This window comes from Agelaius tricolor, unplaced genomic scaffold (genome assembly GCF_023055355.1).
Source record: "Agelaius tricolor isolate 1412-34295 unplaced genomic scaffold, bAgeTri1.0.p SCAF_38, whole genome shotgun sequence".
In the NCBI taxonomy this organism is placed as follows: Eukaryota; Metazoa; Chordata; class Aves; order Passeriformes; family Icteridae; genus Agelaius; species Agelaius tricolor.
In genome coordinates, this window is record NW_027269298.1 from 5,184,110 (window position 1) to 5,210,630 (window position 26,521).

At 53.3% G+C, this 26,521-nt stretch overlaps 2 protein-coding genes across 4 annotated transcripts in view; one reads left to right on the forward strand and one right to left on the reverse strand.

The window, feature by feature from the left end:
• The window catches only part of NR6A1 (nuclear receptor subfamily 6 group A member 1), a 71,751-nt gene extending 54,125 nt beyond the window's left edge, over nucleotides 1-17,626 (reverse strand). For both annotated transcript variants that reach the window (XM_071454420.1, XM_071454419.1), the window contains exons 1-2: nucleotides 17,436-17,626; nucleotides 5,389-5,448 (exon numbers count right to left, since the gene is read on the reverse strand). In XM_071454420.1, the coding sequence (XP_071310521.1) occupies nucleotides 5,389-5,448; nucleotides 17,436-17,502 (127 nt within the window). In that variant the 5' untranslated portion in view covers nucleotides 17,503-17,626. The remainder of the gene's footprint in view (nucleotides 1-5,388; nucleotides 5,449-17,435) is intronic.
• OLFML2A (olfactomedin like 2A) overlaps nucleotides 1-25,535 on the forward strand; it is a 38,218-nt gene extending 12,683 nt beyond the window's left edge. Inside the window, exons 1-8 of one of the 2 annotated variants that reach the window (XM_071454416.1) lie at nucleotides 17,825-18,332; nucleotides 21,891-22,154; nucleotides 22,270-22,377; nucleotides 22,491-22,676; nucleotides 22,890-23,151; nucleotides 23,259-23,492; nucleotides 23,645-23,830; nucleotides 24,062-25,535. In XM_071454416.1, coding sequence (XP_071310517.1) covers nucleotides 18,267-18,332; nucleotides 21,891-22,154; nucleotides 22,270-22,377; nucleotides 22,491-22,676; nucleotides 22,890-23,151; nucleotides 23,259-23,492; nucleotides 23,645-23,830; nucleotides 24,062-24,663 — 1,908 coding nt within the window. In that variant the 5' untranslated portion in view covers nucleotides 17,825-18,266 and the 3' untranslated portion in view covers nucleotides 24,664-25,535. Of the gene's footprint in view, nucleotides 1-17,824; nucleotides 18,333-21,890; nucleotides 22,155-22,269; nucleotides 22,378-22,490; nucleotides 22,677-22,889; nucleotides 23,152-23,258; nucleotides 23,493-23,644; nucleotides 23,831-24,061 lie in introns of those variants that run through there. The other variant, XM_071454417.1, reaches the window with a different exon arrangement.
• The last annotated feature ends 986 nt before the right edge of the window (nucleotides 25,536-26,521 follow it).

The following is a 26,521-nucleotide window of genomic DNA, read 5'->3' on the forward strand; positions in this document are numbered from 1 at the left end:
ATGATGGCAAGAAAAAGGTGAGACTAATTTTTGGAGAATTCTTTTGATTTTCAGTATCAGCTGATGTTTAATGATTCCATTAAAATCAATCAGTTTAAGTGCAGGCTACAATCTGTATTCCTGAGCAAGTTTGCTTCAAGTACTTTAGTAGACAATACACTTACTGTTAAATTACATGTATCAGCTCAGGATATTCTGAGAGAAACTGTTAGCTCCCTACAACAAGAGAAAATACTCTGAATTTAAAGCAAGTTTCCAGCATTTAAGCAGTAAATTATCCCCACTGACTCTGTAGGCTCCACTGCACTCACAGCAAAGTTATTTCAGATACAGCAGCACATTTACTTTTTAACAAACAAACTGCAAATAAGTCATCCCTCTGGAACCATGCAAGCCAAGTGGAAAAGGTGAAGATAATTAGATGCAATATAGAGATTTAAAGAGACTAAACCCCTTTTTAGGGTAAGAAGAGCAGGGACAGGAGCTGTGGAAACACAGACATTATTACTCCACTAAGTAGATCCCCTTCTCTCACTTTTGTTGTTTCAGCACTGTGGGTGAGCACCCACCCCCAGTTTTTTCCAAGTGAACTTTATAAAGAAATCTGAATCATTATAAACATCCTTAGTGCTCCTATTGAGAACCTGCATATCCACAAGAGAAAAGGCTTTTCCACAACTGCAACTCCAATATATTCAAAGCTGGTTTAAGAAATACTGAGTGAACTCAGCATCCATAACCAGAGTGTTACACTTCTGCAATTCATTAGTCCTCGAGGTTCCATTCCGTAATTAAAATACTTTGCAGTTTAAGGCTTTACAATAAAGAATGTGCAGTCCTCAGCAGTGTTTCCACTGCCAGTCTATGGAAAACATATGCATGGAAAATCTGTACAGTGCATGTGCACAGCCATCTTTGGATAGCTTCAGTGAACATTCAACGCTGTCGGTGAGTTTGAGAACTAGAAAAAACCATCGACCGTTGACTGTACCTTGAGGTTTATCACAAACCCTCTGTTCAATGGAGAGCCTGAACCTTCAGAGATTTCACATGTGGTTGCCATTAGCAGGTCATGATTTACAGATTATATTAAGAGCTACAGAGGTTGAGTTTTTCCAGTTCTGCTTTCTCTAAAAGTGAATTGGTGTATAAGAAATGCTTGTTTTCTCTTAAAAAAAAAAAAAAAAAGAATTAAAGCTTTATACTAGCACAGAGTTTCTGCAGAACAGAGTATAAGAGATCAATGGAAGGTTTTGTATGGGCAGCACAAAAGCAGGAACGTATCCACACCATATGGGACACTTGGAAACAAATCTGAGCATGGTATATATTGAAAATAGCAGAATATAGGCCAGATCAGGAGGGAAACCTTTCCATTTGGGCTGGCAACTTGAGCTTTGCTGGAGAAAGCTTTGGAATGTCAGTTCATTGCTCCCAGGAACCTGCAGTTGATTCCAGCAGCTGCTCACCGGGCGAGGAGCGGCTCAGCTGCTGCCAGGGCTCAGGCTGTCACCCTGCAGCCAGGCAGGAAGGGAAGCAGCCTTTGTTTCCAAGGCACACCAGCCAGGGGCTTGGGCACCTCAGTGGCACCCACGTGGAACCTTCTCCAGCCCAGCTGGCTGCCCAGGACTGCAGGCTCTGGCAGCAGGAGCCTTGACAAGGGTGCAGGCACTTGTTCTGCCTGTCCAGGGACTGCAGAATCCATTGAATAAGGCAAGACCCAAAGCAGGTGCCAGGGAATTTTGTCTTGGGCTGCTCTGGAGTGACAGCACCATCACCTTGCCGTGGCATCTTCAGCATCTAATGGCTGCAATCAACATTCATTGCTGTCGGTGGGTTTTCATTGCTATCAACTCACTGATCAATGAATGCAAACTGCGGACCAGCCAGCCAAGGACCTCCTGCTCTGATGGCCACGTGGCCTGTCCAGCAGGAAAAGTGACACCTCTGCCAAAGAAATGCCCTATCCAAGTTCTGCCTCCCAAAACTGTGTAAGACTGAGCCATTGTCCCACCAGAGGAGTTCAGGACACATCATCCAGCTCCTTCATGAGCAAATCTAAGTGCTAATCAAGAAATGCACAGGGATTTTAAAGGAGCACAACAGTTGAGGAACTAGTTCAGTTTTAATAAAAGTGACATCCAATTGGTAAATCTATCAGTAAAGCATAAATCTACAGCTTTACCAGGTTATAGGAAATTAAACTTCCTCCTGAGTGAGCCAAGCTATGGAACAGCACTGGTCCTACAAAGTGACCAGTGAGAGATGAAAAGGGACTGAACTGTGGGGCTTTGGACTGACAGGGGTGAGAATGGGAGGAAGCAAAGCAGCAAACAGTGCTTTAAGGTACTGCTGCAGAGAACATTCTTCAGGGCTGTGGTGGGCAGGGCCAGCTGGAAAGGTGAGGAGCTGGAGCTGGCTGCCTGGGGCAGCAGGGACCTGCCTGCTCTGTGGCTGTGCAGGGAGGAGCAGACACCTCTCTGCATGGCAGACAGACTGACACTGCCCTGAGACACAGGAGCAGCCTCTCAAGCTGCCCTCCAAGTATTCCTGCATGACTGGCGTGACATACCTGTTCCAGAAATGCCCCTGTCTCTGGACAGCGTGGGCAGGAAAGGGAGGAGGCTCCTGTGGGGCACTCAGAGCAGGGATGGTGGATCTCCCTCTGCTCAGCAGTGGTGTCAGTCAATCCCCTGGGCAGTAAAGGCTCCAAGCACTTCTCCTACGCCTTGTTTGCGCCTCCAGTTGCTCACAGGATTATCCTGAAGGAGCCTGTTCAGACATGCTGTGCTGCTATCCCACAGGAACCGTGTCCCTCCGTACAGCTCAAGTCAGAACAACTCACCAAAGACTTCTGAACTCCAGTTTGGTGAATATTCAAAATATATCTGCTTGCTCTGTTCAAAGACTTAAACTTGTTCAGTTCAAAAACTACGCACTAAACAGACTGAACTTTGCAAAAGTGGAATTTTAGGAAAACTCTGCCCTCTCCCTGGGTCTGATAGCCAAGAGCCCTTTTCAGTCACCCACAGCGAGCACTTCACCGACAGCTCGGGTAAGTGTGGTGGCTTGGTACAGGGAATTTACCACAGCAGGGTAACAGTGAGCAGCCCCAAAGCATGCCTGCCAGATTGTTTTAACATTATGAAAACAAGACAAATGACTCATTTTGGATGCAGTTTGACATTCTGCCTTTGAAATCTCAAAATTTTCAGCATGCTTGGCAGACTCATTCGGAAGTGAGAGTGCACAATTTGGATTATTTCCAGAGACATCTTACATGATGTACAAGAAAGGACTTTTGTGTTATTTTAAATAGATATTTCAACCAACTGGTTTTCCTCATGTATACCTGCATGAAAGTAGAAAATACAGAAGCCCTGACAGAGGTGTTCATCTTTACTGCGAGGACATGTGAAAATAATTCACTGCAATTACTCTGAATGAGACATTTCAGACAAACAGGGGAAATTACAGTAAAGGGGCCATTACCCCAGTTTGCCAATGCACAACAAGCCAAAGGCTTGAGCACACATTCCACACCTCTCAAATGCTCTGCATGTACAAATAGGATTAAAATTTGGGTTCCTACTTGGCTGTAAGAAATCCTCCAGATTTTTTTTTTTTTGCTTTAATTTTGGCAAGGAAGACAGCAAGGGAAAAAACTAAGGAAAGACAGGCACGTTCAGAATGTTTTTAAATCCATGCTTGGGAAGCTTCAGATGTTTGTGTCAGCAACTGTTTGCTGCCTAGCAGAGGCAGCACCCCGCAGATGTGCCTGCCTGGGGCACATCAGGGTGACACCGAGCACAGCCCACTCAGTGCTGCCACCACAGCCAGGGGATGGCTGGGCACAGTGGGGACCTGCCCAGCAGGAGCTCCAGGGCTCACCCATCCCCAGCAGAGGCCACGAGGGCTGGCCCATGGTCCTGACTGAGCAGTGGCCACCAGCGCTGAGCGGTGATCGAGAGACAGGGAGACATCAAAAGAACTCAAGGAGCTCGGTTTATTTAGTTTATCAAAAGTTTATATAAATGTCTTCATCGGGAACAGACAAGCATTTTTCATTTTAGCAAAAGATAACAGACATGAAAGCTGTAGCTAGACAAATGCACACTGGCAGTAACATACAGTTATTTAAGGGGGAAGGAGGGTCAGTCAGCTCACGTTGGACAGCCCTGCCCTTTTTCTGCAGAAATGTTCTGCTGGGAGAATACTATGGGAAATTTAGTTATGTTTTAATACCTGTCAATGCATAAGAGTAAATATGAGCTGTGTCAGGCCACAAAGGTTCAACAGAGTATTAGCCAATATATCATCATGAACTGTACATGTCTCTAGATGACAAATTATTCTACATATGCATGTGAAATTACCTGTTTCCATATAAAAGTGATAAACTGCATGAAAGCCTAGCTAGATACCAACAAAGATGTGTTTTAATAATCACCAGGCAAATAACTCCACACATGTTCACAGCTCAGAGCCTACCATGCATGCACTCCACAGGGCTGCTCTCACTATAAAGGAAGGATCCAGATTTTCACTCCCATCACACAGGAACCACAGTTCTCCAATAAAAGTCAGTGCAAGTCCACCAGCACAAAGGCACGTGGAAAGGACCGTGTCCTGGCTCTGGGAGGCTTTTAGCAGTTGTGAACATCTGAGCATTACTTTGAAATGAGCTGCCAGTTCAAAGTCTGCCACATTTGAAAAATCCGCAGAGTTCCCAAACAATGAGATGAAAAGTTGCTCTCAGTGAGGGGTTCTCAGCCCTGTGAAGGACGCGGTTTCCCAGTCCCACCAGTCTGACAAGGGCCTGTTGCCATCTAGTGGATTCCCACCGACTGGTCCCTCCGCACAGCAAATGCCACTAGATGGAGTGTTAACAAGGAATTCTGAATTCCTCCTTTTTTAGGTGTCCAGCAGCTCAGGTTTTCAAAGTCTCAGAAAGTTACAGGCCCAGAATTACCCTGAAATTGAGGAGTATTTCACCAACTGCTCTCAGTTTCATGAGAAATTTCAGGCTATAGATTTTCAAGTGTTATAATGAAACACTATAGAAAAAGACTCCCATGTCAACATAATTTACATCACCTCAGGGGTTTCTATCACTTATGCAGGCATCTCCTTCACTGAGATATCTCTGGTGGCAACAGATCTTACTCAGCCTGCATTCTGCTGGTGTAAATAGTGATGTACAGACCTGGTCTGTGCTATTTTAGTGAGAAATACCTCATCAGCTCTCAGCTGTGGGAATCCCCACTTCCATAAATAAGCATCAGCTGTAAAACTTCTCCAAGTCTCTACCATGGAGTATCAATTCACATCTCTGGATTACCTCAGAAATTCTACCCCGTCCCACATGGCAAGAAAAGGGGTACTTACTGCCCACGGAGTTCACAGGGAGGACAGGAGAGGAGGAACTCATCTGCTCCACATCTGTAGCTAATGGGAAAGTGAAAATGAGAAAGATGTGATGTGCATGTTACTGAGAAGGTTTTACTTTGAAAACTTTCATTTACACTGAAATTGAATACGCATGTCTTCAGTCACCCGAGGAAGCTGCTTTGAGGAGCAGGTAATTTTAACAGCATCAGCTTCCCCCTCTCAAAGTATTTCTGTCATACACATTATCTGTAGATCTACTTTTCTCAGCAGTCATATTAGTAATTTATAACTTGTGATGGTTTGAGAATATCAATTCAGAGCAACTTCCAGCACAAAGAAAGTCTAAATTACACCAGGTTTAAACTGTATGCAGAGCATTACTGTGGAATGAAAGGACATGATGATCTCCCATCTGTGGCCAGTGAACCTTCAAAAGATTCCTGATCAGAAGAGAGATCCTCTTCCAAAGGCTGGCAAGCTGCTGGAATTTGATCTGGAGCAGCATCAGAAACAAGTGTCTTTAAGCACAAGGCGCTCCAAAGCTTTATTTTCTAGCAGTGAAAGAAGAAACAGAACTTCCTGCCTGTGTCTGCCAGTGAAAACCCTCAAAGTCAGAACGTGATCAAAAACAAACGCCAGATTGCCCTCTGTGTTTTGGAAAGGATCCACCTTTCCAGGACTCAAACCAGGAGAAAACCATCTTGCACTAACCAGGGTCATTTTTAACCTAAGATTAGGTAAAGCCAAGATGCATTCTTTGGGCTTGATCTCCCTCTCAGCACATCACCACCAACACCCAAGCCAAGCAGCTCAGTCTCCATCTCTGTGATTTTGGTGCTCGTAGGTCCCACATAATGATATATTCTGTAACTCTTGTTTAGCTCTAAGACCCAATAAATGCACACTACAAGTCTGCATTCCTAACCACAGAACACAGCCCCAGAAGCACAACTCCAGCCCACGCCAGGCTTTGCTGCCAGCCCAAATCCTGCCTTTCACATTCTTGCAATTCCCAATTCTGGGGCAGCAGGCAGTTCCCTGAGGACCACTGTTTACACTGAAAGTGCAAAGTTCTGCTCTAATTAGGCAAACCACAAACAAAAGTAAACACTTCAGCAGACCATTTTTACAGAATGTGAGAGCAGACACTGCACCACACTGACTAAATCCTGCTGCCATACTTCCATACCACCCTGAGCCTCCTTGGTGTAGCTACTCAAAGCAGCAGCTTTAGTTCACCATGTTAAACACCAGCCATAGCTGAGAACAGCAACAAACACAATTACAGATTTATTCAGCAATGCCCTGGCTTGTTCCTGTCCTACTCCCCACTGGATTACCAAGGCATTTACTGCCTAGAACACCTACACATTAATTTATCATCTTGCCTGGCTCTCGCAGCAGTGCTCAGAAAGCTGCATGTGACATGCTGGCTGCAGACCTCCCAACAGGCTCTGCCTTACACTGCACAGGCCTCTGATGTGCTCAGAGAAGAAAAATTATTTTGCATCTTCCTATTTTCCACCTTAATACTATAGTCTCCTTAATTTAGGAACTAGCAAGCCATATACTGTACATGTTTTGTAAATTTAAAAAAAAGATATTCTTCATATGTAGTACAGCCATTTCAGGTTCCTGGAAAGAGTTTTGTCCTTTTGCCTGTTGAAAACTACATAAGCTCTCACATACATCCAAGTTAAGCCGAGCAGTAAGTGCAGGTTACTCTGCCCTTTGGAGAGGGGTGAGTGAGCCCTGAGCACAGGGGCCTTCAGCAGGCTGAGGGAGCAGCCCAGCAGATGGTCCCTGCTGCTCTGGCACAGGGGTCACTGCCCAGGCCTGGCCAGATGGCACAGGGCACGCACCGAGAGCTGCTGCGAGGGCAGGGCACTTAGGGCAGTAAGCTACACCTGCCAGCATCTGGAATGCTTCATCAAGTATCATTCAAAGAGCAACTCAATCGTGCATGTGCCTTCTGAAGAGGGGTTTCTGAGTGGGAAGTGTTTAGAGAGAGGCAGTGCAATTCTGCAAGTCCTGAAATTTTAGATTGTTCACTATAATGCCACGTTACAGGCTGCAAACAACAATGTGTAACTATTTCCCAGTCATACTTGGAAATTCCAGTTCGTGGCTGAAATTCTGTGTTTTACTGACAGTTTGTAGTATGTTCACCATGCTCACCACCACCCAGCTGCTCAAGTTTGGGGTCAGAATCCCCTCAATGCCCTGTGCTGCTGGGAACCCGGCAATCCCACAGCCCCTGCAGGAACATGGCACAGCTCTGGCATCCAAGGGCAGCAACACATCAGCATTTCTGGTCTTGTGCTACTGCTGGCAGATGGTATTTATTATAACATATTAGTCTCAAAATCACACTTTGATTTTTTTCTAAGTACGTAGAAGCACAACTGCTTATTCTACACCTGGCCTTGAAGAGATGGATTTAAAAACTTCCCTCTGTGTAAAAACACAGCTGTTTATGAAACATGGCAATGCTGATCTCTTACCCACAATCCTCCACCCTTCCCCTCCAGCCCTTTTTATCTTCACAATTATATGTAATCCATTAAATTCCTAAAAACAATTCATCCAAGGGAGAGGAGATATGGACTAACAACGAGACTAAGATTCTGGAAAGTGGATTGCTCTAAAAGAGGAAAAGGACAGAAGTCTGCTCAGCTCTGAAGAGCTGCTGCTGCCAATACAAGTATTTACCTCCTGACCTCTCCGCCCACTCAGTGAACAGTGCCAATTGTTTTCCTGTATTATATACTGTTTACAAGCCCTGAGTGGTATGAAAGGAATTAATAATTCAGCTCATGAAGCTGATGACCTTTATTGGGGTACCTCTCTTTGCTGAGCACGAATCAGAGCAAAAAGCTCCCTTGAAACCACAGGGTTTCTTTTTAAGTGTTTTTCACTTTACAGCCTAATTTTCCACCATAACATAAATCAATTATTTCTCCTGTTTTAAGCAACAGTGCTACCTTTTCTCAACCCCTCCATTTCTAACTTCCATTGTATCAAGCCAGGCCCTGTTCTTTGGCTTTTCCAATGGTCTGGTAAATGCACTGGAGAGCTTTGCAGGATCAGGACCACTGGGGAACACCAGCAAAAAGAGATTATGCCATTTTGAACTTCTCTTGACCTTTGCCTGCCCTTGTCCCTGTTCATGCTAATTGAAGGGGTATATGGGCTACTCCTAGAAATGAACTCAGCCTGAACCTGGACTCAGCACTGGACTTGGAGGATGAGCTGTGGTGCCGCCTCCCCAGCATGGAGGAGCTCAGCAGGTGGCACAGGGCAGGTGACACAGGGCCGGTGACACAGTGCAGGTGGCACAGGGCAGGTGACACAGGGCAGGTGGCACAGGGCAGGTGGCACAGGGCACCCTGAGCACTCAGGGATTCCCGAGGTGGGAAGGAGCAGAAGGTGCTGACTCGGGGAGGGGGCAGGATCCATGCCCAGGATCAACCCCACCTGTGGATCTGTGTGGCACAGCCCAGTGCTGTTTGTGGGGCTGCAGGCAGGAGATGTGTGTGGGACAGGATGCTCCAGAGGTGACTCTGCCATGTCCCACACCAGGCACCAAGGGCTTCTGTCAGCCTCGTGGCCCTGAGCTGTCACAAGCCCGCCTGACCCGGCTGTGGGGTTCTCCAGGACCCCAGGCCCTCTCTGCTGAGCTGCTCCTCACCCTGCACCATTCCATGGGGTGATCCAGGTGCAGGACTTGATGGTTGTGTCTAACTTTGAAGTTTCAATCAACCTTTTCCTTCAGGTTACTGAGGTCTTTCTGAACAGTGGCTGTGCCCTCCAGAGTATCAGCCTGGTGTCATCTGCAGGCCTGAGGAGTTTGTCCATCCCACCATCCTGAGGGCTGATGAAATTGCTCAGTAGTGTTGGCCCCAACACTGACTCCCAAGGACAATCACAGCACAATGGCCACCAGTTAGTGCTTGAACTCAACTGAACAAAACAAAACAGCCCAGGTTTGCACCCAAACTGCCTGCTAGGGTGACATGGGAGACTGCATCAGAAGCCCTGCCTAATGCTAAGGTTAATGACAGAATTACTCTCTCCTCATGCATGGATCCAGTCATCCCATCACAGAAGGAATGAGGTTGCTCAGGCATGATCTCTCCCCTTGGCAAACCCATAGCAAACGCTCCCAATTACCTTCCTGTGCTTCAAGTGCCTGGAGAAGCCTTTTGGGAGGATTTGCTCCACACCCTTCCCACTGAGGGGCTGAGACAAGGCTGACCAGCCTGCAGTTCCCCAGAGCAGCTACTACTCAGCAGAGCTGAGCTGAAGGTGATTCATTATCCCTTATCAGCTCAATTTTACTATACAGAGACATTCCTCCCCTTTCCCCTACATTGGGTAGGGCTTGTCTCACCTCAGTGCTGGAAACACACACTGTTTGCAGAGAGGAGTGGGAAATAAGGTCATCTCCTGATAAATATTTTTACTTATTTTCATTTACATGGAACACAATCCCAGTTCCTGCTTACCAACAAAACTGAAAGGAAACCTACACAGAGATGCATCTTCCATGTACCTGCACCGTATTCTTCAATAAAGTCTCTACAAACATTGTTATTTTAAATGCCTGTTTACATTCCAGTAAAATTCTGTCAGCATGCTATCTGATTTATTGATGCCATCAAAAGTCACAGGATTCCTGCCGTGCCTCCTGAGGCACAACAATCAAAGCAGAAAGGAGATGCATCTTGCTGTGCTATCAGCATTACCACATACCTTATGGGCTGGGTTTCCAGAGCCTCTGTGATTTCTGGGACAGGGCACAGTGCTCTTTGGAAAGCTGCTGCTTCCCTGAGAGGTTCAGCAGGCTCTGCTCCTGGAAAATGGGGCGCTGTGGAGGGAGTACCCCTGAGCCAGATCGTGGTACCAGCAAAACTCAGGGCAGCTCTCAGCAGGCTCACTCCTCTAAAGGGGACTCATGCACATTTGGCATCTTATTTCAGACTTTTAGGCTACCAAAAGGGAAAACACAGTCAAGCACCAATGCTTTTTAGAAAAGTGATGATGATGAAGAAAAAAGCCTGTCCTAGAAGAAGGTGATCATGTCTCTGTTTCACACCCAGTGCCTCTCAGCACCCCAGCCCACAAGCACACTGCCTTTGTCCCTGGGCACGAGATTTTTGCATCTTCTCTACCTGGAGGACGTTTTGGTTTATTTGGGTTTTGCCTACCAGGCAGCCCAGCCTACTCCAATATTGAAAGATCAATTGCATAATCAGTCTGTAAATCTGGGGAAATTCTTTATTGACTTTTTGATAGCTGATAAAGTGTTGGCCAACATAAGGAATACCACTTCAGCAAAATCCATCTAGAGTTCACTAGAATTACCTACATTCAAAAAAGGCGGAATTAACTGATATTATACAAGAGATGCCATTTTTTGAGGAGTTAACATCAACGCAGATTAATACTGATCTCCTGATAAATAACAGCATGTTATGATACACAGAATATGGCAGAAATCATATTCTGCTGCAAATTAGGCAGCATTCCCAGAGGCAAGTGCACTGGGTTAGAACCACCCCTTTAACTGGACCCCTGAACCGACACGGGTGTGGCTCCCATCCTTGTGAGGCCACCTGGACTGGCTGTGGCTGCAGTGACTGCCCAGTCCCTGAGAGTTCAGGTTTCCCCTCCATCACTGATTCCAGCATCCTCCCCTCTCACCAGCACCAGAATGCCGGGTCTGGCTGCAGTGAGAGGCTCACACTGAGCATTTGGCCTCCCAGGGATGGGGATTACCAACGGGCAGGAATCAAGGGAAATTGGATTCTCTCTCCCCACCACCTCTCTGCCACTGTCTCCCGTGTTTGCAAACCGCATTAGCTCCTGCTGCTTGCAATTCCAGAAACACTTCCCTTTCTCCTTGGGGCTCATGCCAGCCACAGCTGCCTATTGCTGTAATCTCGTTTTGCAGGATGCCACATCTCTTAGTAGCTTTTAATTGTGGTAACACATCTAAGCATCTTAGAAAGCACATCAGAAACTGTCTGACAAACAGAAAAATGCTCTTCAGAATAGAAACATCCTTCCTGACATTTGGATATTTGTCTCCACTTGTACTAGAAAATTACCTTCAATGCAGAAAAATATCTACATTTTTAAAAAGAAGGCTCCTAATCTTTTCAATGAGAAATTAATTTTGGATTGAATTTAGTATACACTGCTGCTCTGAAGAACAATCTGAATCGTAATTGACTTTTAATCTAACTTAAATAATACAGCAGTTCATGTTTTGCTGATTTCCATGAAAAGACAATACACAGTTTTGTCTTTTTTAAAATCTATGTTGGATGACATATGATTACAAGTTTTACAATTTTAAAATAATTGTTACATACATTGCTACATGAAATCTATTTGCATTCTTCCTTTTGGTACTCCACAGATGGTGGTGTTCTGCTTGGGCAGTGGTGGGCAGGGCTGGTCCCCCTGCACCCCACCCAACCAGGGACCATGGCCACACCTGAAATATCTCACTCTCCCCAAGAAAAATCATCCCAGCATGGTCTGCTGGGCTGAAGGAGATGAGAAAGGCTGTGGCACTGCCATTTATTTTGCCATGATTATGGCATTTCTTATGTAGCAATTATTGCAGAGGTTTTCATAGGAAAAAAAAAGGTATAAACAGGTCTCTTGTTCCAATTTATAGCAGCTTACTAGAATATTTTGTAGGATTTCTTATTTGAATTTCAAATTATTATTTAAACTCTTACTGGAATTCAAATAATCCCTATCCTACAATAAAATATCCTACAGATGTTGACAATTACAGTTCACTTATTATTGGGCAATGTACATATACTTCTTTTAGCAAAACCCAAAGATAGAAGAAGAGGTCAAACACCCAGAGGTGCATTTCTTCCCCAGTACCAGTTTGCAATAGAAGCTGTTTCAAACTTATGTTGTTTCATGAAAAAAAAGAGCAAAATTTTAAAATTCTGATCTTCTAGATAAAAACATGCTGCTGCTGGACCTGCCACTTCAGAACACAGAGGTTTGGGAACAGGAAACAAACCCTTCACCTACCAGCCACGGAAAAGAGGTAAATTAAAAAAAATCTAAGGAGAAAACAACTCCACATTACTGCAAACAAAACCGTGAGTGCAGGCTGGAGCAGTGATGCAGCACAGCCCGTGGTGTGCACAGATTGCCTTTTACAAAAGCTGGGTGTAAGTTACCACTCGTGAGTAAGGACCAACGCAGCCCCTTCCCTCTGTCCCCGTGAAGGGACATTTCTGGCAGGGCCAGCAATCCCTGTTTCCCACATCGTGTGATTGATTGCTCTCTCCCCTTACAAGAGCTGATTGGTTTCCTGGTGCCAGGAAAATGATTGATGAATATTTCAGGCCATGGGCCTCTCTTCCTGCTGGGTGTCCTTTTCACATGTCTCCAATGGGCCTGGGGATTTTTTTCAAGACTAGGAAGTGTCATTTTTATGGATATCATCCTGTGATAGGGACAGTTCACTGAGCAGAGCCCTTATGTAAATCCAAGTGAAATACTAAAGGTCAGCTCAAGTGTTAAGGTGATGGACCCAGCTGGCAGTGCCAGGTAAGCAGGAAAACAGAACTGGGCAAAGAAAACTTCTCAAAGCAGCAGCAAACAGGAGGCAGCGAGCAGCCACACCCTGAGCCTGGCACAGCAGCAAACTGGTACCCAACACTGGCACCTCTCCTCAGCTCCCTTCCGTTCTGTACGCCACCAGGAGCACAGTAAATGTGCAGGTAAGAATAGCCCTGCTTGTGACCCACAGAAAGGGCATTTCCTCAGCACTGCTGATAAAACAGGCAGAGGATGGAGAGCCTCCTGGCAAAAGCACTCACAAGACATCTGAAACAACATACTTAGGAATAATTCCTTGTAAGTATTGCCAAACAACATAAAGCTACAGCTGTGAGACTGAATGAAGAGATTTTTGGAGGACAAGCTGGTGTTTGGCAGAACTTTCAGAGACTCGGAGTTCTTTTACAAATTCTTACTACAACCACGACAGCCATCATTCAATCACTTGCATTCAGGACCTGAGGGCTCTGCAGCAATTCCCACAGGTAAAACCCTGGGCTGCCGAGCAGCAGCTAATCAGAATAAACGCTGCATTGCCAGGAGCCCTGTGCTCATGCACAGCCCAGGGGTACAGCACCTGCAGGCTGGGAGCAGGGCAGGGAGCCCACCGCCCTGAGCCCCTGCAGACTCTGCACCCACAGCTGCAGAGCCTTTATCCAGCAAGAGAATTTTCTCTGAGGGACACCACAGTCCGGATTATGTCCCCACAAAATCTACTGAAGGTTCCCCCTCAAGTTTCAGCTAGGAGGTATTTCCAGACAAGGACATCACAGCACTTTGCAGTCAGCCTGGTGTTGCAGCTGGGATAGATTTTTACTGGTTTGTTGTTTTTTTGTTTTTTGGGGGGTTTTTTTAACAAAGGAAAAAAGGGCTTTAAAAAATGAATCTTTCACACTGACCAGACATTTCTCTAAGTTTAAATTTCCCCACCTCTACAAGCCTCCAGCTGGGATGATTAGGCAATGGAAGGTGGACATGTAATTTGTGCTCTCTGAAGGACGCAGGTCCACCCTGGGTAAATGAAACCTCCTTATCAAAGTGCTGGGGAGAACTCAGATACCCCAGGCTTATACTGCTACCAAGATAAGTTATTGGCAATCATTTACCAATAAAGAACTTCACTGAAGCCAGCCTCTGCGTGGAGTATTTCCTCTTTCTAACAAAACCTGTACAGAATCATTTTTATCAACACATAAAATCTGGAAGTCTTCTAATTATGTAATTAGAACTGTAATAATTAAGACCAAAGCTAAAGCTCAAAGGGTCCCCTTGTCCCCCAACTTCCCTTTCTCAATTAACTCTGCACAGTGATAACCACTTTGGCTTAAAGGCTAAAAAAAGGACAGGATCAAAAGGCTGGTTTAATACAGCTGGAGGGAAAGAATGCATTTCAGCTCCCCAGCAGCCATCTGATGAAACCCTGGGCCAATTCCCTATGTAAATGACTTAATTAGAATTACCAGATTACACTGCTGAAGGCTTTATTTAAATAGGCAGTTTATCAACAGGATAAACTGTGCTCCCATTCTCACAGAATGCTGGTGTAAATGCATCTGTTCAAAGCTCTACCACCGTAGAAGTTGAACAGTAATTCAATAAACCACTGGCACATTTTCCCCACCAAAAAAAGAAATACCACAAAGGACTTGCCAGAGGCAGGACAGAAACACAGCTATTGCTTCCCAACAATCAAGAATTAGTCTCCCAGATGGGAAAGTTCCCTCATTTTCTATAATTCAGTATCTTTAAATTGTTTTATAGCAAAGCAGGGAAAAAATCTTGTTGTTGCAGTGCCACATCACACGCTGCATCTGCTCAACATACAGCACTAGTCCTGCTCAGCACAAAAAGGCATGCATAAACCCATTTTCCTGATTAATGATCTACAGAAGCCATCAATACCAAATTCCAACTTTATACCAAGAGGTATTTTTCCATCTTTACCATCAAATCAAACAAAGGAGTTAAGTTGTTCCTAAATTACAAGTCTTTCACTTCCCACCACAGTACTGAGAAAATAATGCATAGGGTTCTGAACTATTATTATTTACAAAAGCAAGAGACATCCACATTCAAGAAGCCAACACTGAGCTGAAATAACACTGTAGCTTCTTGTTTATTCAGAGACATTTGACTTCAGCAGCGTTGCCATTCGACAACTCCATTTGTTTTTCTTCCTAAATCTTCAAAGAAATGTTTATAGCAAGTAAACTAAGACCCAACTATATCAATGAAATAGTCTTTGTTAAGCAAAGGCTTATCTCATCAGATGCAAAGCAACCAAGCATAAAGAACCACTAAAAATGTCAGTGTGTGCCAGTAAAGTTTGGGAATGCTGTGGAAAAGGGAAGGGATGCAGGCAAAGGGACTTTTCTTTGAAAACCTTACATTCTTTGTGCTCTGACAACTTTCCTCTCTTCTCTGGTATGAAGTTTATCCAGATCAGTAATCTGCCCATCTGAAACTCTGATAGTTTTACGGGAACACAAAATTCAAGTTTTCTGTTTAGTTTCCTGATAAATCTTGTCTTCCAGACCACAGAACACAACAAAGTGTCCAAAGCTACCTTAATTCTAGCTAATCTGTTGTGTCCCTATTTTAGCTAAGACATTAAATAATTAAAACTATGTAAAAGCCATCATGTCTCATTCACAGAGGAAAAAGATGCCAACTGAAGCTATAGCAAGACTGATCTTAAATGGGACCCTGTTGAGAAATAATTGCTACTACTGCAAGAAAAATGAATGCCTTAATGAAATTGCTTTAAAAAAAACCCCTGGCTTTATGCGTGGCTATTGATTTGCTCAATGACAAAATATGTTTCTTACATGGAAGAGGAAGTACTCAAATTGGCAAGGGAAAACCATCATCTTATATTCTAAGAACGTCAAGTGTCCCCTCAAATAATGAGGCTGCAATTGCCTGTAACTGCTGAAATAAAACTACACCCTGCATTTCAAAGTTATCCTGAGGCTTCTCTCACTGAAGGCGCCAATAAACTTGCAGCAGTTTACTCTGGGTTAACACAGAAGCCACGTGCACAGCTTAAGTTCATTAATGATTTTAACATTAACATTTTAACACCAAGAATACAATCTGACTTTTATGCCTCTGTCCTCCTACAATTTTCACTGGTTTTGTTAAGACACTGTTCCTCGAGGTATCAGAAGCACTATGAATTTTTCTTAAGAAAACGAAATATTCAGAGTCTTCATCTGCCATTATCATTTGCAGGTATTTTATAAACCATGAATTAACAACCCAATCTTTCCTGCTCCTCCCCCAGAGGCTTTAGAAAGACTGAAGGTCAAGCAATGTCTCAACACCGCAGCAGTATTTCACATTTTTGAAGGCAAAGTAGCAAAAGGTTGTTACATCACCCATTCAAAAGACTAACCACAGCCACAGGTACATCTGTCACAAGAAACAGCTACGCAAAAAACTCTTAAAGCTAATCTGATTAATCAAAAGAGATTTCCCTCAAAATCCCACATCTGTGGGAAAAACAGCAAATGCGGACAAAGCATTAATAATGTTGTACTTTTAGGGACACTAAAGCAACAGACACTTCACAAATTAAACCAGAAAGTTCAAAAAGTATTAAGGCTATATTAAAGCATTAAGAGTGTTATTAGAGTGTTATTAAAGTATCTAAGAGTATTAAGTGTCTTTCATCCAATTGGACATCTAATTAAGTGAGGAGGAATAAAGTGCTTCCAGGGACAACTCAACGTTACACATCAGGGCGCTTACAGCAATGCCCATTCTGCCGTTCCCACACTGCCTATCTTTTGGTACCGCCCGTATCTCGAAAACCGAGGATGCTGCCTGATAAAAAGCCTCTTTTGTCTGAGCAAACCCTTTGTAGAGAACCCGAGTACCTTAAGATGGTAAAATGCAATTGTAAACCATAAAAATTGGCAGGGACATTCAAGTGCAGATGCGGCATCTGCATACGGGAAGTGTAAAAGGGTCCCAAATGGTGCCCATAAACCCCGGGCAGGGACCGGCTCCAGGGGCTGAGCCAAGACACCCGCGGGGCACCGGGAGCAGCCGCGGGGCACGGCCGGGACACGCCGCCGGTACCGGCACCGCGGGGCAGCCCCGGCGCTCCCGGACCGAGCCGGCAGCGGCCCCGCGCCGCCGCACGCACCCCGCGGGCCCCCGAGCACCGGGGCTGCCGGGGCAAAGGCGATTCCGGCCGGGCGAGCGAGATCCGCGGGGCACGCGCCCCGGCCGAGGGCACCGCTGAGGGCGGCGACCCCCGCGTGCCCCCGAGCGGGTCCCGGCCCCGGCCGGGGCAGCGGGGCAGGGCGGGCACGGCCCTTTGTTGCGCCCCGCGGCCGCGGAAAGTTGCGGGCCCGCATCGGGCAGGCGGAGCCCCCGGTACCGCCGGCCCCGCGCCCCCGGCCCGCCCGGACCCCTCGCTCTGCACTCACCGCTGCGGGGCGGCCCCTTGCTGGCGGCGCGGGGCTCCGGCAGCTCCGCGGGCGGCTCCAGCTCCATGGCGGCGCCGGGGCCGCGCCGGGCCGGGCCGGGGCTCGGCGGTCTCAGCGGCCCCGGCGGCCGCGCTGCCCCATGGCCGCTCGGGCGCTGCTGACAGCCAGGGCCGCGCCGCGCTCGGCCGGGCCGGCCGCGCCCCGCCCCCCCGGGGCACCACGGGAGCCGTAGTCCGAGCGCCGCCCGCGGGGAGCCGGGCCCGGCCCCGACGGCCGCGCCCCCGGCCCGCCCCGAGCCCCCGCCCCGCCCCGCGGGCTCCCCCGGGCCGGTGCACCGGGAGCGGCGGGGCGCCAGGGGGCACCCGGCGGCCGAGCCCCGAGCGTCGCCCGCGGCACCGGGAGAGGGAACCGGGCACCGGGCACGGGGCACCGAGAGAGGGGCGAAACCGGGCACGGGGCACGGGGCATAGCCCGGGGAAACCGCACAGCCCCGGTGGGGGTCCGAGCGGCTGCCCGGGGACACCGCCTCCCCCTCGGAGGGGGGGACCGGCCAGGCCGGGGAGGGACGGGCAGCCCCGCACGGGGCACCGGGCAGCCCCGGTGCGGTGGCAGCCCCGGGGCGGGCACGACCAGCCCCACCCGGGGGGAACGCGCCGCCCCCGCGCCGCGGCGCCGCTGCTGGGGCCGGTGCCGCCGTCGGGATGGGGCGGGGCGGGACGGGACGGACGGGCGGACGGGACGGGCGGCTCCTCCCCGCCGCCGGGACGGGACGGGCCGGGCCGGGCCGGGCGGAGCGGACGCTCGGTGCGGGCGGTCACCGCCGCTCTCGCCATGCGGGCGCTGCTGCTCCCCGCGCTCCTGCTCCCGGCGCTGGCCGCGGTGCGCGGCGCCGCCATGGTAAGGACGGGCCGGACCGGCACCGGCACCGGCACCGACTGGGGTTGGGACCGGGATCGCGATCGCGGCCGGGAGCGATCGCGGCGGTGGTCGGCAGCGGGCAGGGGCAGCCCCGTCGCTGCGGGACCGGCCCAGTGTCCCCGGCGGTCGCTGCTCTCTGTGCCCGGGCGGAGCGGAGGGGGCGCGGCCCGACACAGGCAGCGGGCGGGGGTCCCGGGAAGGGCCGGTTCGGGTGCCGGTGCTCCCGGCGGGCGGGGGTTCGGCGCAGGGAATGACCCGGGCTGCGGGCGCGTTCAGCGGTTGGACGGTGCCCAAGCCCCGGCGCTGCGGTGATGGGCGCTGCAATGAGCGACTCCGTGCCAGGGAGAGCAGCCCAGACAAGCCTTCCCCGCGGGGATAAGGAGCGGGAGCGGGACCGGGAGCGGGGGGAGCCGGCCTCCCCGTGCGTCCAGGAGCCCTCGGTTCCAGCTGGAAGACGTCTCCCACGGGGTCAGTGGCCGTAGCGCGGCCGGAGCAGGGACACCGGGACCCAGCCCAGAGGAATGGTGGTGGGAGCAGCTACTGCTAGGATCACCAAATGTTAAAAAGACGGGATTTTCCAAGACATTTGGTGGGAAACGACGCTAACGCAGCTGTTGTCGGGCAGCACTTAGCTTGGAACAGATATCCAAAGCCTGGAATGCCCTGTTGCTTGGGCTCCCGGCGGGGTGCCAGGGGTGATGCTGGCAGGACTCAGCGATCCACGCGGTGCCGTCTCCCTCCCCGCAGGTGCTGCCTGCTGTGCTCAGAGGTGTGTTCTCAATGAGATCCCATCGTGGGCATGCGTGTGCCATACAAGCGCTTGGCACGGCTGTGTCCCCGTGACCGACACGGGACACCCAAGCAGCGCCAGCGCCCGGGGCCTGGCCCCCGTCAGCCACGGCCCAGCCCTGCCAGCACCGTTCTGCCTCAGCTGCAGGACGTGTTTGACACCTTGTGCCAAGCCTGGGAGGAGGAGGAAGAGGAGGGTGACATGGTTTCCCTCCCGTGATGGGGACCTGCCTCCCGGCAGCTGTGCCAGAGGCGTGTGGAGCGGCAGCTTATCAACACAGCGTGTTTTCCCCCGAGACGAGTCCTCTGGCAGCAGCCAAGGGACAGCCTAAAAGCTGGCCAAGGGTCATTGTCAAAGGTCCCGCTTTCTCCAAATAATGTCACAAACTCTGTGCTCACATGGATGCTCTTGCAAGAGGTCCCGGGAACCAGGAAAATTACCCAGCTCATAAAACTTGCAGTGAGGAAACCCTCGGCAAAGTGCAGGGACACTCTCCCACACCAGCCATGGGTGTGCAGCCCCCGGGGAGCTGGGACCCACTCAGGAGGACAGGCAGCAGCCACCTGCCAGCAGCCTAGGCTGGGGTCTGCAGCGAGTGGGGGATCTAGGGAAAGAATCGCCAGAGCCCCTGCAGGGCTGCATCAGCCCCCATCGTGGGGAGCTCACAGATTCCACCTGGAGAAAGCAGAGCAGCACGGGCTGCCTTCTGCACCCACATCCCCAGCCGCCTGTGCGTGCCCTGGTGTGGGCTGTCCCTGCAGAGCCGGGCACAGCCGGGCAGGGGCTGACAGAGGGCACCAGCCGAGGTACCCCGGACCCTCACAGAGGCTCCCTGCGTGGGAGCCTGGTTTTTAATACTTCCTTGCTTATGGGCTTTTCTGTATAAATAGAGCGTGCAGTTCCTGTTTAGGGAAGCTGGCAGACGGCACGGCGAGGTTTAGTGTTACGGCCCCACTGAAGGTGGGCGGCGGCCCGGGCACGGTGCGGAGGCACCCGCAGCGCGTTTGCCCACGCGGGACGGGCGCGGCCGGAGCCGGGCGGGTCTCTGGGAAGGGGCTGGCCCTTGGTGCCCTGGAGAGCTTCTGTGCGCCGGACACCTCCCGGCTGTGCAGTGTCACAGGGAGGGGATGCACAGCCCAGGGTCGCCTGCTCCCTCAGGAACGAGCTTCCTGCAGCCCTGCCCTGCAGCAGGCGCTGGGAGCAGGGGGGTCACCGCTGTGCCGGGGTCGGGCTGTGCTGCAGCAGCGGCGCCTTCACCGGGGGCTGCTGCTCTGGGCACTGCCAGGAACGGGGGACCCCAGCTCGGAACTGAAGTGGGCCTGCAGTGGGGAGCATCTCTCACGGGATTCCCGCAGGGATGTGTGCTCAGCGGGCAGCACAGGGATGGACACTGTCCCCCAGGACAGCTCCGGCCGCTGCTGGGTGTGTGGCCGGGCGGGGAACCGTCCTGCCTGTTTGCACAAGCGCCAGTGGCCACAGGAGAGGTCAGGGGCCCCGGGGACGTGCGAGCCTGGCGAGGTGGTGTTTGGGGAGGGGGTCCCTGCCCCGCTCCCTGCTGAGAGCTTGATTAGATTCTGCTCAATTTACAGCCCTTTGGCGTCCTGGTGTTTCCCTTCAGCCAGCAGGACCTGGTTTCCCTTTGAACGAAAGAGGGTTTTTTGAAATGCAAAATGCGTGAGGGTTTGCAGCCCTTCAGAAAGGGGAGGAAGCCCCTGGCCCGTGTGGGCTGTGGGGAGCTGGGGTCCGTGCCCAGCTCAGGGAGCCCCGGTGCCACCAGCACGGCAGGAGGATCCATCCCTGTGCAGCCCTGGGTGCTGCCTTGGGGCAGGACATGGAGCCCGCGGGCCTCTGCCCTTTCCCACGCCGCTCTGTGCTCCGCTGTGGTCCGGGGAGGACCGGGAGCCAGAGCTCAACTTGTTTCCCAGCTCTGCCACCGTTCCGTTTCCCAGGATGAGTCAGAGTCCCTGTGGGCAGAGCCCTCTCCCTGCGGGGTCACCGCACTGCCTCTCCCTGCTCTCCCACCCTCCGGGGTGCTTGGAGCAGGCGCATCCCCGCCCGTGGGACACCCAGAGCGGCCTGGCCATGCTCCTGCCAGCCCAGGGGTCCCCCGCAGGTGCACAGCCGGTGGCAGGGGGTGGGAGGGACTCAGCTCCCCTGTTCCTGAGCACAGCGGGAGAAATGAGCTAAACCAGCCAAAAAGCACCCTGGGCTCTGGAGCGTGAATCAGGGCCATGTGTGGAAACAAGGGAGTCCTTGAGCCTGTGCCTCGGGCCATCGCAGCAGACTGAGGGGCCGAGCTCACCCCGAGGTGGCTGCATGTCACCGCAAACAACGGACCCTGTGTGGGCTCGGAGCCACTGTGGGGGCACAGAGACACTGCTGGGTGTTCTTGCCACCATCCCTGCTCACTGAGGCACCGCTGGGTGTTCTTTCCACCATCCCTGCTCACTGAGGTCTTGCTGGAGGCTGGGAAGCAGCCACAGAAATGAGACTGAAGTACCTGGGCCACAAAGCATTGCAGGGATGAGCAGGTCCCTGGGCTTTGTTCACCGTCAGCCCGGCTGCAGAGCGGTGGGACAGGGTGCTGGGGACTAGGCAATGCCTCCCTCCTTTGGGCACAGCCACGAGCCCCAGGGGCACTGGGAGATCTCTGGGCCAGCAGCAGTGAGGGGTTGGCTGTGTTGGTCTGCTGGGGTTGGCTCTGCGGGACACCCGGGTGGGCACCGGGCTCATCGCGTGTCCCGCAGGCGCTGGGGGATGTGGACCAGGTCCGGATGACGTCCGAGGGCTCCGACTGCCGCTGCAAGTGCATCCTGCGGCCGCTGAGCAAGGACGCCTGCAGCCGCGTCAGGAGCGGCAGCGCGCGCGTGGAGGATTTCTACACCGTGGAGACGGTGAGCTCGGGGGCTGACTGCAGGTGCTCCTGCACCGCGCCCCCCTCCTCGCTCAACCCCTGCGAGAACGAGTGGAAGATGGAGAAGCTGAAGAAGCAGGCCCCTGAGCTCTTCAAGGTATCTGTGGTGTGGTGGGACTGGGGGCCAGACCCCCTGCCCATGCTGTGCTGCCGTGTCCCTGCCCCGTGCCCCAGCCCTTAGCCCAGGCCCCATCCCTGTGTCCCCCCTGCAGCTGCAGGCCATGGTGGACCTGCTGGAGGGAACGCTGTACAGCATGGACCTGATGAAGGTGCACTCCTACATCAGCAAGGTGGTGGCGCAGATGAACACGCTGGAGGAGGTGAGCGAGCTCCAGCAGCCCCATCCCCGCAGTGCTCCCCCCTGCACGGCTCAGGAGCCTCTGTGAGCCCCTGAGTGGGGCCCCAGCCTCTCCTCTCCTCTCCTCTCCTGCAGACCATCAAAACCAACCTGAGCAGGGAGAATGACTTCATGAAGGAGAGTGTCCAGCACCTCAGTGACCAGATGAAACGCTATGAGAACTACTCTGACATCATGATCAGCATCAAGAAGGAGATCTCCAACCTGGGCTATCAGCTGCTGCAGAAGGATGCAGCTGCCATCCCTGAGAGCAAGGCACAGGTACCCCAAGGCACAGATACCCCAAGGCACAGGTACCCCTGGGCACATGCAGGCACAGCGGGTCCTGCCAGGCAGGGCCAGGCTCCCCCAGGCTTGTGGAGGATCCTTGGGGTAACCCCTGGGCTGGTGCCTGTGCCCCCTGCCTGGCACGGTGGTGGCAGGGAAGAGGAGGGCATGGGAGGGCAGGGGGTCTGACCGGGCTGTGCCCCCCAGGACACGACAGGTGGCCGGGAGAAGGAGGCAGGACGGTACCCCAGCACCCGCAAGGCACTGGGGGACAGGGCAGCCCCCCGAGCGCCCAAGGAGAAACCGCTGAAGCCTGAAAAGCCCAAAAAGGAGAACACCAAAGCCAAGGTGGGGTCACAGCCCACGGCCAAGCCCAAGCCCCTGGTGCAGCAGCAGACTGTGGTCCGGGGCATCACCTACTACAAGGTCGGGCAGGCGGGAGCGGCAGAGGGTCCGGCCGGCAGCCGCGGTGAGTCTGGAGCAGGGCAGGGATGGGGGCCTGGGAGGGCACCTCTCACCGAGGGGGGCCAGGACCTGCCCCTGCAAACGCACTGACCCCCGGCTTGTCCCCCGCAGAGGGCCCTGTGAGAGGGGCAGCCGTGCCAGAGCAGCAGGAGGACAGGGGCCCCCCGCCCCCGCCAGCCAAGGGTAGCCCAGCCCAGGCTGTTGCCCAGACGGAGAGCACCGTGCCCAGCAGCACGGCCGTGCCCAGCAGCGCCCCGGTGCCCCGCAGCACCGCCCGCAGCCCCCCCGGCCCCGCCCTCGGCCAGGGCACCGGCAGCACCGGGGACCCCGAGACACCGAACAGAGGTGGGTGAGCGGGGGCGGCTGGCAGGGGGCACCCAGCCCCGCGTTCCCGGTGCCCTGCCAAGCTAAGCCAGCAGGAATCTGCCTCGGGGAAGGAGCAGGGGTCAGCTGCCTGGGCAGGGATAAGCCTTCCTCTTCCTCCCCCTCGCACCCAGTGAAGGAGGCGGAGTGCGAAGGCACCATTGAGTCCGTGGAGCCGCCCCGGGAGCACCATAGCTACGGGCGCAACGAGGGGGCCTGGATGAAGGACCCGGCAGCCAAGGATGACCGCATCTACGTCACCAATTACTACTATGGCAACAGCCTGGTGGAGTTCAGGAGCCTCGACAGCTTCAAGCAGGGTGAGGAGCAAGCGGGCGAGTGGGCACAGGGGCCCTGGCTGCTCCTAGGTGGGTGCCCAGTGCTGGGTGACACCAGCTGTGCTGGGCCCTGGGGCAGTGGGCAGCTGAGGGGAGCATCCAGAGGGCAGCAAGGGTGACACAAGGCCCCTGCTGCTGCCAGCATGCTCTGGCCATCGTGCATGGGACCCCTGGGCTGTGGAGGGTCCCAATACCTCTCCCACCCACCCACAGGCCGCTGGAGCAACCTCTACAAGCTGCCCTACAACTGGATTGGCACGGGGCACGTGGTGTACAGAGGGGCCTTCTACTACAACCGTGCCTTCACCAAGAACATCATCAAGTACGACCTGAAGGAGCGCTTCGTGGCAGGCTGGGCGCAGCTCCACGACGTGGTGTACGAGGACACGACGCCCTGGAAGTGGAGGGGCCACTCGGACATCGACTTTGCCGTGGATGAGAGCGGGCTCTGGGTCATCTACCCCTCGGTGGACTACGACTACTCCCAGCAGGAGGTGATCGTCCTCAGCCGGCTGGACCCCGTGGACCTCTCGGTGCGCAAGGAAACCACCTGGAAGACGGGGCTGAAGCGCAACACCTACGGGAACTGCTTCATCATCTGTGGCATCCTCTATGCTGTGGACACCTACAGCCAGAAGGAAGGGCAGATCTCCTATGCCTTCGACACGCACACAGACACGGAGGCAGAGCTCCGGCTGCCCTTCCTCAACCACTACTCCTTCACCACGCAGGTCGACTACAACCCCAAGGAGAAGGTGCTCTATGCCTGGGACAACGGCCATCAGATGACCTACGGGCTCAGCTTCGTGGTCTGAGTGCCCGGGCAGGTCCCTCTGCACTCCTGCACCCACCCTGGCTGGGGCACCCTGACGCAGCCTGGCCCTGGCCCCCCCACTCCAGCCAGGGCTGTGGCAAGAGCTTGGCTTCCACCCCAAAGCCTTCCCCATCTGCTCTGGCCATCACCTGCACTATGCCCACCGTGCTGCAGGGCAGGGGGAGCCCGTAAGAGCAGCCCCCAGCAGATACCCACCCTTGTGACAACGTGGCCCCCGGGCCGTGGCAGCTGGGCCAGCATCGCCTCCCCGGGGACACGGAGAGGAGCCCAGCCCCGCATCCCTCTGCCGCTGCTGGCACTGCCCGCCCGCCCTGCAGCAGCGCCCTGAGCGCCTCCTGCACTGCCCCCAGCCCGGGCACCGTGTGTGCCATCCATCGCTGCCAGCCGTGCCAGAGCCGGGACAGCCCCGTGCCCCGCCCGCGCCCAGCCCCGCGGGGCGGGCGGGCCCCCTCACTGCCAGGCGCCGGGAACAGGTGCCAGTCGCTATTTTAGGAAGTGTGGTTAAGATGCCTTTGCTTTTGCTGATCATGAGTTTGTTATTTAAATGCATTCACTGGAGCCGTGCAAGTCCCCTTCGGCAGCAGGCGTGGAGGAGCCTGCCTGGGGTGTCCTGCCTGCACAGCCACCCGTACACCTGCCCTGTCACCTGCCCTCGCCCCTGCCCTGTCACCTGCCCTCTCACCTGCCCTCACCCCTGCTCTCACCCCTGCCCTCGCACCTGCCCGCACCCAGCACTGGACAGGGCAGCCCCCGGGCCTCTCACTCCGTGTGAGGCAGAGCGAGGGGCTGCGAGCGCTTGGCTTGGTTTTGGTCATTTTAGACATGAGCAGTACTAAAACATAAGAGATGTGAGAGCGGGCTGCGTGTGTTGTCATTTGTCCTGGAGCTGGGCAGGGAGGAGTGGGCAGGGTGGGTGCTCACCGTCCCCATCCCTCCCTGTCCCTGTCCCTCGCCATCCTTGTGCACTGACCCGACTTCCACGGCCAGGAGTGCCAGGGGTTGCTGTCACAGCTGCTGCACACCTTGCAGGCACATCTGCCCAGGGCGGGCACCCCACGCTCCCCCAGCAGCACGGGCACGGTGCCACGGCAGTGCAGAGGCAGGAGGGTCCCGGGACAGACCCGGGACAGCAGCCGGGTCCTGGGGACAGCTTTGGCATTGCCCAGCCTGAGCTGCGGCCCGAGAGCCTTCGGGAGCGCGGAGCAGCTGAGCGTGGGCACGGCGAGCAGCTGCCCCGACGCTGCTCAGGGCTTGGCAAGCGCGGAGGGAGCTGCCGGGGGCCCCGGGTGAGAGCAGCCCCCGCTGCGCCGCCCTCCCGTTCCCGTCCGTGTGCGCGGGGCAGCGGCCCCTCGGCCCCGCCGGGCCCCGCACGCACCGGCCGCGGGCCACGGGCGCCTCGTGCTGCGGGGCTGGCACCGACCGCGTCCCGGGATGCGGAAATGTTTCCCACTGCGGAGTGGGCTGGCTCCCCCTCTGCCGGCCCCACGCTGCTCCCAGGTCCTCCTCTGGCTCACGGCACCACCTGCCCCTGCCCCTGCTCCTGCCCCTTCTCCTGCCCCTTCCTCTGCCCCTGCCCCTGCTCCTGCCCCTTCTCCTTTCCCTGCCCCTGCCCTGCCCCGAGCCCCACGCTGGCCATGCGCTGCCCCCTCTCTTGGCCGTGGGTCCTCGCCACCAAAAAGGAGCCGGCCGACATTTCCCCCCAGCTGGTCCCTGCCAGGCTTTTATCTAGCGATCCCCAGCAAATCCCTGTACAAACAATACGGATTTCTGACATTTTTTTGTGGTAAAGTAAACTCCCAGCACATCTCTAATTCCAGGCTTTGTTGTTCTTCTGCAGG